The 18,794-nt window shown below is 50.1% G+C and overlaps 1 protein-coding gene across 1 annotated transcript in view; it reads right to left on the minus strand.

The window, feature by feature from the left end:
* The window catches only part of LOC149332834 (uncharacterized), a 50,214-nt gene extending 36,054 nt beyond the window's left edge, over window positions 1–14,160 (minus strand). The window contains exons 1-5 of the mRNA XM_089557569.1: window positions 14,136–14,160; window positions 6,757–6,805; window positions 5,816–5,928; window positions 3,235–3,309; window positions 1,206–1,397 (exon numbers count right to left, since the gene is read on the minus strand). Coding sequence (XP_089413695.1) covers window positions 1,206–1,397; window positions 3,235–3,309; window positions 5,816–5,928; window positions 6,757–6,805; window positions 14,136–14,160 — 454 coding nt within the window. The remainder of the gene's footprint in view (window positions 1–1,205; window positions 1,398–3,234; window positions 3,310–5,815; window positions 5,929–6,756; window positions 6,806–14,135) is intronic.
* Between the last annotated feature and the right edge of the window lie 4,634 nt (window positions 14,161–18,794).

Genomic DNA, 18,794 nt, shown 5'->3' on the forward strand with positions numbered 1-18,794 from the left:
GATAACTTGTGACCAACTTCGCAGCAGGCATTAAGGTGCTATTTGCACAGACACACACTTGCTTCTATTTTTACCGGATTCTGATGCAGATCCTAGGCTCCCAAATGAGAACATTATCCGTTTACTAAGCACTCCCGATTAGGTAAAGAGTATATGAAGGACCTTTCCTGTGCTCACGCGGCATTTACAGTATCCTTGCTATAGAGTCTTGCGTCTCGAAAGCAGACCATTCGGCGCGATACCACGGTGGTAGGAAGTATATTGCACAGTGTTTTGTCGCGGTGTACTTTTGGCAATATCTTAGCGAACTGCACTTGCCTCTCTCTCTCTCTGTTAGCATACAAGTTACCGAAAAAAAAAGGCAAGGAGAATGGACGCAGGATTTTGCTTTGGAGCAGAACAACCTGAGAAAATTAGAATATTACATCGCCCCAGCAACTTGACAGAGACCTCACGGAGAAAAAGTCATGGAAAAAGATCGACACTCTGCTAGGCAATAGGGGGTGAAATACACTCCCGGAAAAGCGTCATAAATATTCCTGGAAAATTCCGACTTCCAGGTTTTAACACCGGAACAAGGTCAGAATTTTCCACGTATAGAATGCACTTTTGGACGCATCCCATGTGTGACTAGCGGGATCACCTTTTCGCCGAATACTGCGTTGTGTGCAGTTCCTTCTTGCCCCGCCGCGGTGGCTCAGTGGTTACGGCGCTCGGCTGCTGTCCCGAAAGACGCGGGTTCGATTCCGACCGCGGCGGTTGAATTTAGATGGAGGCGAAATTCTAGAGGCCCGTCTACTGTGCGATGTCAGTGGACGTTAAAGAACCCCAGGTGGTCGAAATTTCCGGAGCCCTTCACTACGGCGTCCCTCATAGCCTGAGTTGCTTCTGGACGTTAAACCGCAATAAACCATAAACGAAACGACATGTGCATCAGTACATAGTCTGGAACAAGGCAGCTGTAGAGGGTGAGGTACAATGTGCAGTGAAAGTGACACCCAAGAAGTAAGCAACAAAACAAAGCTCAGAACATGCAACATTAACATTAACATTACCAACAGAACATGCAACATTAAACCTTCTGTGACAATCGAAAATTACTGGAGGGTCACGTTGGTTGGGCATTCAGGACCAAATCCCTTTTCCGCAGTGTAAGGCGCATGACATGCACGTGTAAATGGGCGGATGACGCTGCAGGCAGGCACCTTCGCATGTCCGCACGCAGTCCTGGCGCTTTCGGAAGTGCGCGGGCGAGTCCCTCGCGCAGACCTTGTCGGGCTGCCATCGTCGGCAGGATCCGGGTTGGCGCGAGCCGTGGTCACCCAGCACGAAGACCCACTCGCCGCGTTCGTAGTCCGAGCTGTTCAGGCAGCGGAAGTACATGGGCTGGCTACACGCTGCGCCAGAGAAATGGGGATCGCGCGGCCATGCGGGCTCACAACCACAGAGAACAGACATAGTGAACAAAAAATTACGTGGAACTTTAGCGGCTAAAGTGATGAAAGGCGAAAGCCTGAGTGCTGTATTCTGCTAGGCGATTGTTCTCTTCACAATCTGCTGCTGCATTAATTAACTGCCAATTAATGACGCTTAATCTTTGTCCTTAGGAGTGGAACGCGACAGCGTGTTGTAGCGCTGCCAGGGAGTCCACGGAACGCCACCACCCGTTCGGAGCGATGCGTTGCACTTTTAACCCAACGCTTTTTGAGGAAAGGAAATGGAGCTGTAATTCTCTGTCATCTCGGTGGACACCTGAACCGCACCGTACAGGAAGGGAGGAAGTGGAGTGAAAGAAGAAAGAGAAAGAGGGGCCGTAATGAAGGAAATCAAAATTGTATTTGAGGAAGGAAATTGCGAAGTAACTGTCTCCCATATTTCGGTGAATACCCGTCAAAATTTTTCGCTCAGTGACGTCACGACCATTTCGACCATCCTGAAACGCGGACAAACTTGCTATCGCGTCTTGGTCACGACAGTATGAGCCATTAAAGGCTTTCGCCTTAAAACGACGAGAAATCACAGAAATTAAACGTGTGCAGCGGAAAAGCCTAAACCCGTACCAGGGAGGCTGACTAGCTGATTTTTACGTCCCAAAGCAAAGCTACAAATACACGGTAGTTGACGCAGCCGGAGTAATTTTTATCCCCTAAGTTTTATATCGCGGACAGAATTTCGGGTACGCTCGCATTTTCTCACTTGCTTGGGAAGAAAAAGAAAACGAAATATTTGAGGTCTTGACAGAACGGCAGCTTTTCTCAGTACGTGCAGCATCGCCCCGTGAACGCCTGAGTAACATGGGGTCGTTGCCCTGGGCCAAGTCCCACAAACGCAACAAATTTTGATTTGGTCACAGAAGACTTAACTGAAAGGCTGTGTAGCTCTTCTTTGTGGCTGTGTTCTGATAGAAATTAATCGCAATCATCACCTTCCTGCTACTTCGCATATACGAAATCACGATTGAACATGACGCGGTCAACTTGTGAGACGACGCTTGGCCACTGTACACTCGCTCTCGGGCATTAGTCGTCACGAGCAGAGAAACGTGGTTCGAATGGAAAGGTCTCTAAGGAAGGAAAATGTCTTGCAATACATTACTGAGCAGGCAGAGAAGGGGCTTGTAATACAAGACGTGCTAGAAAAGCCTACCATTTTATTGCGAAAGCAGTACTACTCGCACTTTCAAGCCTTCGCGTGACCCGGCCGCAGTTACGTTTGACCTTTAGCGGAGTGAATATGGGCGACCAACTCGCTCCTTCAGAAAGCCCGTCTGCAGTTACGCCGCGCATCTGTGGCGCCACTGCCGCTGTGACGTCATACCAGCTGTAGATTATGTTTTCTTTCTCTCAGTCGCAACAACATCAAAAACAAAATATAAAAAAATTACCGAAGACGCTTTGAGTCGTCGCGCAGCGGCGGCCGGTAGCCATGCGTGACCTGTAGACGAGGCGCCCCGCGTTCCTTCAGTTGGAGGCGCTGCGCTTTTGCTTTTGTAACCTACCAGGCTTAACCAAAGCTAAGCCCGCGCCATTTTTTTTCACTGCATCTTTGTTACCAGTAGAATGAGAGAAAAGGAGTTCACGAAAGGTACTCAAATAGAGCGACGTTGCTGTGCACTCGGCTAATGCAGATTACTGACCCCGATGCAGGCTTCGCTATCTGCGTTGACGCTAAAAGCCACCGCTGTTACAGGCGAAGAGGTCATCGCCCTCTGAAGGCTACGTTAAGACTGCGTACCAGGAGGACGTGGCGCCGCGACGACTTCGTCCTCGGTGATGAACTCAGTCGCCACTCGCCTCTTCTTCTGGGCCGCTGCGTGGCGAGTCATATGCAACGCATGAGAAGAACGTGATTTAGCGCAAGCGTCAATGTTGAATAGTGGACGACACTAGAATGAGAAGAGGTAGCCAAGGGACGAGTTATTGTTTTGGTGATCAGCTGCTGAAGTATTAAAATCCATTTTTGAGCCTGTACAGAAACACAACTTTAAGTGTAGCTGAAATGCGAAGGTGCGAGGAACGCAAATTACACTTCGTTCAGTGATGGGCCGCGATGGGCCATCGAAGTTCTTCGTCTCACGCGTTGTTTTCCCACAAGGTGCTTTGAACTGTCTTTATTTAAAGATTCCGCTACCGTTCTGCTGCCGCCCTCCTTCGTAGGCAGTGGTAGAGAGCTGGAATCTACCAGTGCGCGGGGCGCTCCTGACGATGTGCGATTGGTATTACATCGGGGGGCAGATCCCTTCAGTTTCTGGTGAAGCACCTGGTGATGGTGGTGGTGAAAAACATTTATCGTCTATTAAATTTTTACAGAGGGGTGATTGGGGTAGGCTCTTATTGGCCCTTTCTCCTCACTATACTAGATGGAGCCCTTAATCCGGGGCCCCAATGGCAAGCAACGCCGCCCGCGTCCGTTGAACCAAGGCCTTTTGGGTGGTTAGGTCTTGACAGCCGAACAGGGCCGCTTCTCAGTCCTCTCTGGTGGGGTGGGGGGGGGGGGGGGGGGGGGAGGGGACATATGGGTTTGATTGACACGCCCAAATCATGTGGAAGGTGTCAGACACCTCCCCACAGAACTGGCACGTGCCATCAAACGCCTTGTGTCGGCAAGCTGATGGAGACAATGGTGCGCGAGAGACTCCCCGATTTTCAAACACAGCACATTTTCGCGGACACCATGTTCGGGTTTCGCTCTCACAAGTCAGCCCAGGGTATACTTCTGCAACTCCAGAGCGACATCTTAGATCCTCACTTGTTGTTGGGCTAGTTGGTAATACATACTTCTGAAGGAACCAGCGCACAAAACACAACGGACAAGAAAAAGGCGCTCCTCAGCGCTCCTGTCCGTCGTGTACCGCCTTTTTCTTGTCCGTTGTATTTTGTGCGCTGGTTCCTTCAGAAGAAATCTTAGATCCTGTCGTATGTCCCCACAACGACAAGGTGGTCCTGGCCTTGGATCTTAAAGGCGCATTCGACAACGTCAGACACGAAGTAATCCTGCAGACCACCTCAGTCACACCAACTGGGGCCGCAAAACATTCCATTACATAAGACAATTTCTTACAAACCGTCAAGACTATATACGCATACAAGATGCGGTACACGGGCCATACACCATCGGCTCGAGGGGAACACTTCAAGGCGCGGTCCTGTCTCCCCTACTCTTCAATGCTTCATCTTCCCTCTAAATTGTATTCCCTGCCCGGGATGCATGCACCTGGTATCATACTGGTAGGCTGGCGTCTTCCGTTCCGACTTCTCAGGAGCGTCCTTTCTAGGCTCGCTCTTGTCATTCTGGGACGGCTACCTTAGTTTGAAACGCTGATCTCCTTTTGCTAGAAAGGAACACAGCGAAGGGCCGAGAACAGTAGTTAGGCCCTTTTAGGGGCATAGTTACCGAGGCTAGAGTGTTTTGGGCTTCTTATCTGGTAAGAATCCTGTGGTGCAACCGATGCTAATTTATCTGGAGAACGACTTAACCTTTCCGGCTACTAACCCCAAAGTCTCGATCAGTACCAAACTTAAAGACAGGATGCCGACTCCTAGGAGCAACGTAGCATGAGGAGCACGCAACCTAAGGAATCGGTTTTGAACGTAGAGCAGTTCTGGTCCCAGTCCGACGTCCCTTTACTAAGCATAAATAGAAACATATTTTAACTTTTCAGCTGCTGCTGGTTGTTAGCGCCAGGTGTCGAAGTATGCAAAACAAGGCGGATTAATTAACCTACCGGCCTCAACTTTAGCTTCGCACCTTGAGTATGTATTTCCGACTCAACACTTAGGTTCGATTGCTCCTCGCCTTCTACGCAGCCCCGAGTCTAGTCAGCGTTTTTTGTGAATTCATATTCATCCATTCTGTTACCCATCTGATTTTTGCTTCCGTTTACTAGAACAGAGGGATGATGGGAGAGCAAGTCCCTGCAAAAGGTGTCATTTCCTCTCTGATTCACGGCAACACTATAAACACAAAACCCACACTGGAGTAGGCTTGACCTCTAGCGACCTCCCTAATCGAGGTTCGATATACTCCGCTAGTCCTTTTGACCCCCCAAATTATAGAGCACATGCAGTTGGCCACAGGAGCAGATCTGGGGTAGAGCGGGGGCCAAAAAACACGGCGAACGTACTCCATGTTTTAAGGGGTAAATTTCTACGTCGAAAATGCAGGAGTACATCGAACCTTGATTAGGAAGGCGTCTCTGTTCCGATTCGTATTTAGTGTGCGCGGTTATTGTAAACGATGGTTATATTAGTTAGCCAGATGCACCTCGTTAGATATGAATGTGCGTCTACTGCGCATGCCTGCATACTTCTCTCACCCTTTTCGTGTTTCGAGTGGGATAACGATATGAAGATGATAACCACGACGCAGGCGATGCTGAAGACCACCATGATGACGCAGATTATGGTGGTCATGTAAGATTCGTACATCCTGTGGGGAAAGAAATGGCGTGAATTTTTTAAAATAATCTTGCTCGCCTACATGTTTTTAGAAGTGTGAAGAAAGAAAGCAAAAAAAAAACGAAGCTTTTCGATATGACGCGCACTGATTCCTTCAGATCTTGAGAGGGGTGGCTACTCAATGTCTCTAGCACAAGCAAAGGGATGATGACGCGTAAACATTTAGTAATGTTCACTGTCCTGGGCCTGTATCGGCTTCTGATACGTTTCTTGACGGTGTGTTTGCTGCTGTAAAAATGTTTAATTTAAAATCAGGGTGGCATAAAGTCGCAACGATTCTAAGAACCATATCACTATCATTCTTATGAGCGAGTCCAGTGTAGGACAAACGTGATTTTCTTAAGCGGCCAAAAATTACAAAATGCTGCATGCCGATACGCCACTGTCCGCGCTTGTATACGTTGGCTGACATGTACGAGTATTCATAACGGATATTGAAAGATCACACTTCGTCCTATAGAATTAGCGTTAAATGTATCGCATGAATAAAACACCTACTCAGAGCCTGGCCGCACTTCTTGACGGACTCGTGCTTGATGTTTACAGCATGTCAGCATTTATAGGCCTTCTTTGAAGGCATTAAACATGGAAAAAGAAGGCTAGAGGGTGACTGAGTGCAAGTGCTGAAAAAATCAGTCCAAGCTCGCGCACCAACGTGAACACGCGAGTTTGTACAAGCAGGCGATTTTCGCGCTTACGCGGTTGTACTACATATTACGACGGCGACAATGCTGTATGCGCATGCGCTCAAAGTGCTAGAATCATATCAAGCAGGCACATGTAACCAACAAATGCTTACTCGGGTTCATGATGGCCCAGGCGTTCGTTCGTCGACTCGTGGGTGATAGCTTGCGGAGGAACAATACAAATAAAGAAAGAAACGCACCAACACAACATCGTCTCAGCTGCAGGCAATATTTAAAAATTTAAGCTCTGAAAGAGCGAAACAGAGCGAAAGAACAGGAAGAGGCTGGAAGCATGTTACAAGTTTTGGAATTTTTATGGGACGGTTGAAAAGCGAAACACGAAGAAAATTGGTTTTGATTAGTCACTAGATTTGTTCCTTCTGCATGGTACTGCTTATCGCTCAAACTTTTGCTGAAATCAGTTCACTTTCATTCGTTCTTTTTTGCCACCATTTTTCTGTTTCGCCACTTGCGGGTCGGAAATTAAGTTTTTGTAGTGTGTAAGCCGGTGACGCATACTCGTGTTTAGCTGTCGATTTTCCTTTAAAACGTTGGCGTTTTAAAGGAAAATCGACAGCTAAACGCGAGTATGCGTCACCGGCTTACACAACGTTGGCGTTTTACAGTTGAATTTACAAATTCGTATGCTGTGCCTGCTTTTTATTATTTCTACATTTAGCCAGCAAAGGATCCCAAGTTTTTGGCAACGGCCCAAGAAGTTGCGAAGAGGGTTGTTGTAGCTTAGCCTTTGGGAAGACCTCAGTTTTCCCTGCAGTCTCATGGGATTTACTCGTTTTCTGTCGCAAAAGGTGAGTTTCCTGTGACTGCTCTCGCAGTTCGTCGAGCTGATGCGTGTGTTTGTCAGCGGCGGTCAGCGCGCAGAAGTTCATGGGAACTCCGCGACTGCAGAGGGGGGCGCTGCAAGCGTTCGTCACGAGCGGACGTACGATACATGGGCTCCGTTGACGATCTTCGGTTGCGGCCGATTAAAATATTGGATCACCATCCACGGGTTGCCTTCAACGCCTGACATCGCCTGGTACCGCCAGTGAGCCTGTGAGAACCACATTTTCGGCGCTAAAGCCTCCCTGACTTCTCGTCACCACATGAAGAGCGCTAACCCTAACGGCCAACGGGTTGGGGTGCCTTACCGCCGCGGAGACGCAGGTGCGCCCGCGGATGCGCGGCATAGCGTTCGCGCAACGCTGGGTCTAACGACGCTCGCCAGTGAGTGCTCCCGCTTCATTCATGACTACCACGACCACTATGAATTCCCTAAGAGGCTACGACCCGACAAAGATGGACTTTAGACATGTGCCGACATCCCAGATGCAGCTGATGCCCCTGCAGGATCTCCCGAAGGAAGACAACAGCCACGGCTATAACATATGGTCCCGGCGCAACAACGACAGAGCGGCGCAAGCTAAATCCACACCTCCCAAGCAAGAGCCGGAGAAGAAAGAACGCAGAGAGCCTCCTGCACCGAGACCTGCGCGTCTACCGAGTTTCAGGAATTTTCCATACGAAGTCATCATACGACCTAAAACCACGGTGATCTGCAATCTGTGGCTCCACGCTCCTACTATCTCGAAGTAGGGATCCAAGCAGCCCTCAACACCCCTCTACAAGAAAAGCCAACGCTGCGCGTTGTTAGCCAGCAGAGCATTATAATGGTGTGTACTCACTGTCAGGAAGACGCGTTCCGTCTCGCCAAGCTTAATTGTCTGCATCTTGACGGCAAGAGTATAACGGTCACCGCCTACGTTGCCTAGCCAGAGGGTGTTTGCAGGGGTGTAATACATAATATCAAGCCTGAAGTAATTGATGACTCTATCTTCCAAGACGTCTCCTCATCGAGTCATACAATCCTGGTAGCGCGCCGACTGGGCAAGACTACGTCAGCAGTCATCGTCTTCACCGGGCAGGGCAGAAGGTTCCCTTCACGCTCAACTACGGGTGGTCAGAGTGCCGCTGCTACATCTACCGGAAAACGAGGGCGGCTTGTATCAACTGTGGAACCCCAGGTCACCGAGGAGACGTCTGCCCGAAACCCAAGGGGGCTGCTTGCCAAACCTGTGGAACGCCGAGTCCAGATGAGACGCACGAGTGCACACCCGTTTGCGCGCTGTGCAAGGGCCCACACAAGACTTATGCAAGAGACTGCAAGGAGAAATTCCAGAGACCGCTGAACAAGAACGCTAGTACCGCGTCATCAAACGACGAAACGAAGATTAAGAAGGCAGGAGCAGGCCGAGGCAGAAGATGCAGCCTGCACAGCGACGGCGAGGAGTGTCGTCATCGGTCTCCCACTCTCGTTCCGCCTCCCGCGGCCGTCGAGCTCAAGACGCCGGGCAACAGGCTCCAACCAGAACGGCAGTCACGTAGAGTAGGGTAAAGAACAAGGGAAGGAGAACCTCATCAAGACCACCAGGGCGCTGAAGAAGGCGTCCTCGGGCCAGCTTTCAGATTCGAAGGTGAGCTTTGCAGAGTGGCCTCCCCTCCCCTCGTCCTCCCCCTCAGAATAACACGCAGTTGGAAGCACTCAAAAACGAGATAGAAAGTTTCAAAAAAACAAGTCAGCGCTTTATCAATCCAAACCCAAGAGCTTAAGCGAGCAACTACTAAAGCAATAACGCCGGTAACTCAGCCGACTCCTCAAAACCAAAAACAGCACAGGAGGTAGTACCTAGCTCCCAGCCTGCCTTAGGCGAGGTCTACCAACAAATTATACAAGAACTGAGATCCTTCAAGGAGGAGTTTCAAGCCTTTACAATTTACGTGAACGCCCAATTCCAAGAAATTTGAGAGCAGATTGCAAACAACAGACGATACACGGGGACGGCAATTTCTGCACTTCGGAAGGAACACGCGTATCAAAGGCATAAGTGCAAATTCGCTCATACAATGCATGTGGACGAGCCATCAGATACCGATTCAATATGCCAGCCAAACCAAGAGTAAAGATCTGGCAATGGAACTGCCGGGGATACAGGATAAAGCAGGCTGATCTTAATCTCCTTCTATCTCAAGAATCTGACCCACCGGCAGCTATCTTAATTCAAGAACCCCACTCAATGCCTATTAAACTCCAAGACTATGTGACTTATCAGCACGACCAGTCGACTGCCACGTTAGTGCCCAAATTATACACGGCCATATTGCACGACCCTTTAGAGCCAGATATTGCCACTGCTATGTTACTGTTCTTCCTCTCCAAAGAAGAGCGGCAAGCACGCGCGTATTGAATGTCTACAGCCCTCTTAAAGACAGACACGCAAGATTGCGTTCCCTCATAAAGAAATTTCTGAGCTTAGAGGGCCATGCCCCCTGCGTGATTGGGGCGACTTCAACGCACCACACTCTTCATGGGGCTACCCGGCGGCGATACCAAAAGGCAGAAAACTTGAAGTAGTTACGCAAGAAGGGTCATTGATCCTCACCTACCCCACCTATCCTACGAGGCTGGGAAGCAGTGTCAGTAGAGATACGTGTCCGGACCTGACGTTCACCAAGAACATACAAAGCGCCATTTGGAAGAATATCGAACAGCACCTGGGAAGCGATCACTTCAGACTCTCTCTGGAGATAACCACAAACGCGTGCAAGCGCAAAATAGGTATCGAGTTACGAACTGGGACAGGTGGAGAAAGGCCCAGGCATCTACTGCAAACCCTATTACCGACCTAGAGGAATGAGTTAGGGATGAGGTGCACACTTTGAAAGCCTTTACGGAAGAGGTCTGCACGACAGAAGATTGCCAAGCGGTCGATCCGCACCTTCTACATTTATCGGAAGTGAGGCACTCATTGACAAAGTGATGGCGAAGACAACGGCTTAACCGCAAGCTCAAGAAAAAAATAGAAGAGATAAACAAAATGGCAGAATCCTATGCCATATCCTTAACCAGTCAGAACTGCAATTCGCTCTGCGATGGTATTCAGGGAAAGCTAGGTGTGTCAAAGACTTGGAAGCTCCTGCGTGTCCCTAACGACCCCAGCAGCAAGTCGGCCACTAAAGACAGGCTCACGAAGATCGTACACACCACCCCGGGGTACGGACACAGAGTTGACAGAAAAGCTCAAGACCAGGTATCTGTGCACGGACCAAGTCATGGAACAGCTGGAGTATTCTGGGCTGCCGAATGCCAAGCTGGACATCCCACTCACGAAAGAAGAAATCAAAGCAGAAATCGCGGCCATGAGAAAAAATGAAGCTCCAGGTCCAGATCAAATAACAGTGAAGCTCTTATTTCACCTCAGCGATGACACCATCACCTCGCTGGTGGAATGCTTCAACGAGCAGCACTGGGCTACAGGAACGTTACCAATATCCTGGAAGACAGCCGAGGTTCGGTTCATTCCGAAGCCGAACAAACCCCTTAAACTGGTTAACCTAAGACCGATATTGCTGACCTCGTGTTTGCGGAAGCTCACAGAGAGGGCCATCAACACGACACTGAGTAGATAGCTAGAAGAGAACAACCTCCTACCTAACACTCAATTCGGCTTTCGCCCTCACCTATCGACACAGGACGCCCTCTTGTACTTCTACACAGACCTCCTTGGGACACCTCCAGTCACAGACAAGGGCCATCCTGGCACTTGAATTGAAAGGAGCGTTCGATTACGTTCTATATAAATATATCCTGCAAGGCCTCGCCGATACCAATTGCGGCGCGAGAACCGGCAACTATATCAAAAATGGCTGAGGCTTAGCTAAGGTTAAGCCTAGTCAGATGCGAAGCATATTGATGGCTAGGCTTGGTAATACATGGTTTTCCTTGGTTGACGTTCGTCCCGCTCTTCATCGGTTTCTGAGGCACGCTGAAGCTTTCGCTTCTCGTTCAAATCAGCTCTGCTTCTAGGCGGCATCCCAACACCTGGCCGCCTCGTAAGTGCCCGGAGAGCGAGGCAAGCTCAGCTTTATACCGCTGCTGTAGCGTCACGTGGTCAGCTGCAGCGCCTCTGATGTGGAGCCTCCACCGCCGCGGCCGACCGCGCGAGCCGGCAGCCCATCTCTCCTCTGCTGTGACGTCATGTTGTCACGTGGTCAGCCGCCGCGCCTCTGATGTGGAGCCTCCACCGCCGCGGCCGACCGCGCGAGCCGGCAGCCCATCTCTCCTCTGCTGTGACGTCATGTTGTCACGTGGTCAGCCGCCGCGCCTCTGATGTGGAGCCTCCACCGCCGCGGCCGACTGTGCGAGCCGGCAGCCCATCTCTCCTCTGCTGTGACGTCATGTTGTCACGTGGTGTCAGGTGGTCACGCTAAAGGTCAATGGTAGCTCCACCGCCGCGCTCGACGGGCTGTAGTATAGCTCTAGTAATATGCTTCGCATAAAAACTTCTTAATAGCCAGGCAAGCCACTGTAAACTTCGGTGGAATAAAATCAGATCACATCACTCTGGGCCCGAAAGGAACTCCGCAGGGGGCAGTACTGTCACCACTCTTGTTCAATTTGGCTATGAAAGATCCACCAGGCCTTCTTTCCGAAATCCCCGGCATTAAACACACATTGTATGCGGGTGATATCACTGTCTGGTGCAACTCGGGGAGTGACGCCGAGATCGAGGAGCGTCTTAAAGCAGCAGTGGACACGTTGGACCGCTACGCCAGGGAGAGAGGCCTCCAGTGGGCGCCGGAAAAGTCCTAGTTGCTCATCCTGAAGAACCCGAGGAGACGCCTAGCGCAGAACACCACGGTGTATATAGAGAACCACCCAGTACAAAAACCCACGGAGATCAAGATCATAGGGCAGTATATCCCGCAGGGACGACAGAACACCACCACTATGAAGAAGCTTATAACATCCACCGAGCAAATCCTACGGATGATACATCGTATCCGAAATAAACACAATGGCATGAAGGAAAGGGACACCATCCGCTTAGTGCAAGCTTTCGTGATCTCTCGGATAATGTACGGTCCTTAACCTCTCCAGGTCGGAAATTGAAATTGGAGACTCTAATCACGAAAGTCTACAAGACGGCACTGGGGCTACCGAACTCCACGCCAACGGCAAAGCGCATGGCTCTAGGAGTACTTAATACCCTCAAAGAGATGTGGGAAGCACAATAGCCCTCACAACTCGATAGGCTCGCACTCACAAAACCCGGCAGAGAACTGCTCGAGAAGATCCATGTTAATCTGCCCTATACAATAGATCAAAGGGAAGAGGTCCCACGCGATGTGAGAAGACGCATCAACGTGCACCCCATTCCGCGGAATATGCATCCCGCATATAACATCGAGAGGACGAAAGCAAGAGGGGAAGCCCCGCAGAAGAAATGGGACAAGCAACCCAACACCCTTTACGTGGACGCAGCAGGACCAAAGAATGGAGTCATGACAGTTGTGGTCTCAACGCCTTCAGGATTGATGGTGAACGGCGCCTCGATGAAAACATCGAACCCCACTCACGCAGAGGAGGCAGCTATTGCATTAGCTGTAGCATCTAACCCCGACGCCGTTGTGCTCACTGATTCCCAGAACGCCTGTGGCAACTTCAGTAACGGATTAATTCACAGGTCAGGGTTGTCATTGCTGACTAAGCATCCACCCAGCCAAGCCTCAGTCATCTGATTTTCTGGTCACCTGGAACTACCAGGAGGAAACGAAGCCGCTCAAAGGCATGCCCGAGCTCTTCTATACCGGGCGCCTCCCCCTGATGACCATGAAGGGTGCCGGGACCTAATAGGTTTAGCAGTGTATGCTGACAATCTCGCGCCATACAGAACAGCCTGGAAGGAGTACCCAACATTACTAAATCCCTCACTAAGTTAGAACACCCTGAGGAGACTACAAACCAACACATACCCAACACCAGCTAAATTACACCAGTGGTATCCTACACTATACTCTCCGCATTGCCCACACTGTGGAGAGGTAGCTAAACTCTACTATATGGTGTGGACATGCCAATTTAATCCCTTAGTTGACCCCATTGCCAACCCCTCAGAGGAGCAGTGGGAGGCTATTCTGCTCAGCGATGATACCTGACCGTCAGCACTGGCTGGTGGGGAGGGCCAGCGCAGCAGCAATAGCCAGTGGACTACCGGACTAGGCAGCCCACCCACATGTTCTGAGAATATTCAGCAAATAAAGATGTTTTCAATCAATCAATCACCGCGACTGCAACCTTTGGCGGCCTGCTACTAGGCCGCGCTTTCTGTTTCAAGCAGCGCGACCACATTCCGATCGGGCAACACGCGACAGAATGCTGTACCTAGAATCCAGTGCACGATTAGTAAACCCGGGTGCTGGAAGTGAACCCGATGCTTTACGCTACGCTGTCGCTATATACCCCAAATAGAGCCTTGAAACACAGAACTTCATTATTATTTCTCTGTTGTGGCGCAACCTACGTGAAACCACACGTGCTCTGGCTCAACTCGCTTATCTAGGATGTGATCATGTTCTTGTTTGAGACAATGGACTTTGAGAAAACACTAAGGACACAGAAATATACAGAAAACGTGGAAATAAGTGTACTCACAGGTGAGGTGCGGCTTAACTGCCATTGCGCTCTAACTTCGCTTTTCCAAGCCGGCCTCGGCGCCCACGTTCGCAAAATAACCGCCGCGTCTTCTTCGCTTTTTTTTTCGTTGCTCGAGCAATATTGTTTGTATTCTGAGGAGGTAGATGAAAAAGCAGCCAACTAATAAGGCCCGAGAAGATATCCTAAGCCCTGGACACTGAAGAAAAAAAGAGGAAAAGTATTCAATATCTACAAACCTTTTAATGCTCACTGCCGTGTCAGTTTCAGTTTACCTCGTTCTCACATTAGGCGTTTGATCAGCCGCGAAGAGGAAGAGGAAGAAGGGGCCCTTTGGTCGCTAAACGGTTCGACCCAAGCTTCGTCAATGGATCACGGTCGTAAGTAGTTTGGTTTAGTTCGGTTAGGTTTGGTTATTGGGGTTTAACGTCCCAAAGCAACTCAGGCTATGAGGGGCGCCATAGTGAAGGGCTCCGGAAATTTCGACCGCCTGGGGTTCTTTAACGTGCACTGACATCGCACAGCACACGGGCCTCTGGCTCACCTCACTTCGAGAACAACTTTCTAGCAGAGCTGAGTAAGCACTGCACACCGGTGGCGGAGTCTGGGACCTAAGGGTTCGGTCGAAGCTGCTGTCTGGACGGACACGCTTACAGGTTGTCAAAAGAGCAGCGCAAAGCCACAACTGATGACTGGGGCACACCAGAGTAATGAAACGTTCTTCGTACATAAGCCGGCAAAAATCGCTCATCCGCGCCAACATACTGCCTCAAGACGCAGTATGCCTCGTGTTGCTTCTCAGAAGAATTGGCTCTGCTCTGTAAAAGCAGTGTGCCAGCTCAAGTCACACGGTTTCATCGAAACTGCTCTGTTGTTTATAGCGCTATGTGATGTATTAAGGTAATGCGCGCACTCACAGCTGTAAGAAGCATGACCACTTTAGCGCGAATAGCGTAATTGCAGATGTTTCTTTTTTTTTTCTAACGCATGGTTGCTGTCTCTCTGCAGCTCAGCACGGCAACCTGAGGGAGTAAGTGTCAATTTTTATCTTTCCTTTTTTTCACTTTTGGCGTGTGCCTGTAATTGCTGTAGTGGTGGCCTAAACTCTACACCACGTGGCGACACGGCGTCTGTTGCACAAATTAGCGTTTGTCTTCGTAGGACAAAATACGTGGGCATGCAAACGCTTAGCAGACTCTCCACACTTCTATTAACCCGCCGCGGAGGCTCAGTGGTAAGACCGAGCCGGAGTACCTGGGTTCGAACCCGACCGCGGCGGCCGCGTTTCGATGGAGGCGAAACGCAAGAGGCGCCCGTGTGCTGTGCGATGTCAGTGCACGTTAAAGATCCCCAGGTGGTCGAAATTATTATTGCGAAAGCAGTACTACGCTCATGAACGGCCTTTCGCGTAGCGGCGGCCGGTAGCCACGTTTGACCTTTAGAATGACCTCTGACGTCATACCAGGGTGACAGATGGGTGACCAAGTAGAGTCGTCGCGCAGCGGCGGCCGGTAGCCACGCGTGACATTTAGAATGCCCTATGACGTCATGCCATGCCTAGTGACGTCATAGCGTGACGTCATACAAGGGTGAGATATGGTAGTCTTTCTAGGAGGTATTGGATATGGGCTACCAAGTCGAGTCGTCGCGCAGCGGCGGCCGGCAGCCACGCGTGGCCTGTAGACGCTGCGCACTGCGTTCCTTCTTTAGACGCGGCGCGCCGCGTTCCTTCCGTTAGAGGCGCTGCGCTTGCTTTCGCAACCTACCAGGCTTAACCAAAGCTAAGCCCCCGCCAATTTTATTGCGAAAGCAATACTACGCTAGGTTTTGAGCCTTCAGCGTGGTCCCGGCGGTAGTAACGAGTCTGTGACGTCATACCGAGCTGAAATCTGAGCTACCAAGTCGGTTCGTCGGCGTGGTCCCAGCGGTAGCCACGGAGCGCCGCAGATCCCAGGCAGTAAGAGAGGGGACTGCATTCATTTCGAGGAAAGGAAAGGCGTCTCACCAACTCTGTGGTTTAGTTAGTAAACACCTCAATAACACTTTAAGCTAATTCCGGCGTTCATTGATGCCCTCTGACTTAGACAGCGTTGTAGACTGCGTTGATTTAGAGGAAAGGAAAGGCGCCTTACCAACTCTGTGGTTTAGTGGACACCTCAATAACACTTAAAGCTAATTCCGGCGTTAAATGATGCGCTCTGACATAGACAGCGTTGTAGACTGCGTTGATTTGGAGGAAAGGAAAGGCGCCTTACCAACTCTGTGGTTTAGTTTTTGGAGACCTCCAATACAGTACCCCTTTCTCGCTTTCTTCTTTCACTCCCACTTTCCTCCCTTGCCTTACGTCGCGGTTGAGGTATGTGAGACAGATGCTGCGCCATTTCCTTTCCTCATAAACCAATTTACCTATTGCCTGTATCGTGCATAATGCGCTAGGTAGTGCATGTTTAAAGAGGCGCCGCATTGAAGTTGGCATGCTTATGCAAAGAGTGCCACGTTCTAATCACATGTTCTGATGTTTCACTAATCGAAAAAGGAGGTAGAAAACTAAACAAGAACAAAAAGGAAATACAGGTGGTGCCATCGCGGGCTGATTTCGCAAGTTAAATGCACGCATCGATTCCGAAATTTGGCCACGGTTCCCGCAGTCTGTGTTTCGTTCCGATTCACTTCAAAACGGCAGCAACGATTTCCATTTCAGGGGCGTCACGAATTTTAATAGAGGGGTGGGAACGTTTTTAATTTCTACGTCCTCGGCCGTAAATGCGTATTTTGCTGTCGGAAAAAATGTGAGCATAGCCAGGGAATCAGTTTTCTCTTCCCTTACAAAAAAGTTTCAGACAGTCTATAGAGTGTCTATAGACTTCTTTCTATAAAGTCTATAGACTGTCTATAGACAAAGCTTAGAGAACAGTCTATAGGCAATACAAATGCCATAGACAGTCCATAGACAATCTATAGATTTATGGCCGTACACCTTTAGTAGATCTTTGTCTATAGACAGTCTACAGACTATGAATAGACAAAAAACAATGTCAATAAGAAGTCTATAGACTGTTTATAGACCGTTTTTTAAGGGAATTAACTGGATGCCATCGCCCTACATGGGCTCCCTAGCACTGCCCAGCCTTTTCCGCAAGAGAAGTTTTCATTTTGCACATCCTCTCCGGCTTTCTCCCAAATTCCAGGAGGAGCGGGGCCACTATCGAGGGCTATGGCGAGGCCGAGACGATGAGGTTTTTCATCATCGTCCTCATCGTGGTCGCCACCATGATTCTACTGCTCTTGGGGCTCATACTGTTCGGAGTCAGTGAGTGTAGTGCCCCTCTTTGGTTTGCACTCTTTGTGAGCTCGAAGCGGCATCGAGCTCTCAACCCGGCGCCTCTTAGCACAGGCGCCTTTGTAGCTCCGCCATTGTTATAGATTTTCTAAGTACTCATTTCCGGTTGCTATTAGATCGCGGCTTTTACTGCTCTGTTAGTAATGTTTGTCTGTATCCTAGCACTGTGGGCAAAGGTATAATATTGGCGCTTTCGTTTTTGCGTTGTATATTCTGTTAGGTGTTGTGGGGTTTTAATTGAGGAGATAAATACGTTCTCCCCGCTTACCCGCGGCTGACAAAGCTCAAAACCACGCGGACCCCACCCCGTGGTCGCTAGCGCTACCGAGCGCTCACCGGGCCTTGCTCTGCGGGAACAAAAGAACGACACACTGGCTGACACAAACAAGGCATTTATTGCTATAACAACAATAACGCCATCTAGCAACAAAATACGCTGAGGAATCGAGGGCGTCCGACTCACCAGCATGGTTACGAGCGAACGTTCACCCATGCTGGGGAAAAGGGGAAGCTCCGAGGAAGGACGGGACGGAGTGGCGGGAGTATGTTCCGACCACGAGGCGCCCGCGGCGAAGAGCGGAGCGGCGCGCGTCACGTCCTTCCGCTTTCCCGATCCCGAGCAGAGGAGAACCGTCTCTCCCCCGCTCGCGCGCAGCAAAACGCCATCCGTGGCGATAGTGTCGCTGCTTGGCGAGCGCCCTCCCCAGTTGTGTTTACTGTGTACCGGAGAGCGATCGACGCCGGGTGAGTGAGAGCATTCAAAGATGATCTTTCGCTCGAGTGTTTGGAGAGTCCTGGTTTACACCGTACACATCAGCAGATGTGAGAGGAGTCCATACTGAAGGCGAGAGGGAAGGTGGAACCGAGAACGGACTTGGAGAGGGTGAAAGCCCTTGCCGTAATTGACGTGCTGTGAATTCCGCTTGTATGGCTCGATGTGATGCGCGTCGGAGTATGTGAAAGGCAGAGGTTAGCCATTATGTAAGGAATAGCAAAAATGAATCGCTCTTCGCATTTCCTGGACTTACCTCGATACCCCAACGTCGCCGGCTCCTTTAGGCGGCGCATGTGTATTCGGGTTTAGGCCGTATGAGGGCGAAACACCCAGGCCATGGTGTTAGAATAGGTTAGGTTAACCTAACCTATTCTAACACCATGACCCAGGCAGTTCAGGGAGGGCAGGGCGGTGATGTGTACATCGAGAAAGTGCTGAGGCTTGCGTGGGAACCCTAGGAGATGACGTCCCGCTTAACTTAACGTTCTACCGAAACTCGTTTAGTCGACATGAAACTTGGTTACAGCGACAAATGTTTCAGTGA

The sequence above is a fragment of the Amblyomma mixtum genome, chromosome 8, assembly GCF_055824585.1.
Source record: "Amblyomma mixtum isolate Tamu chromosome 8, ASM5582458v1, whole genome shotgun sequence".
Classification (NCBI taxonomy): domain Eukaryota; kingdom Metazoa; phylum Arthropoda; class Arachnida; order Ixodida; family Ixodidae; genus Amblyomma; species Amblyomma mixtum.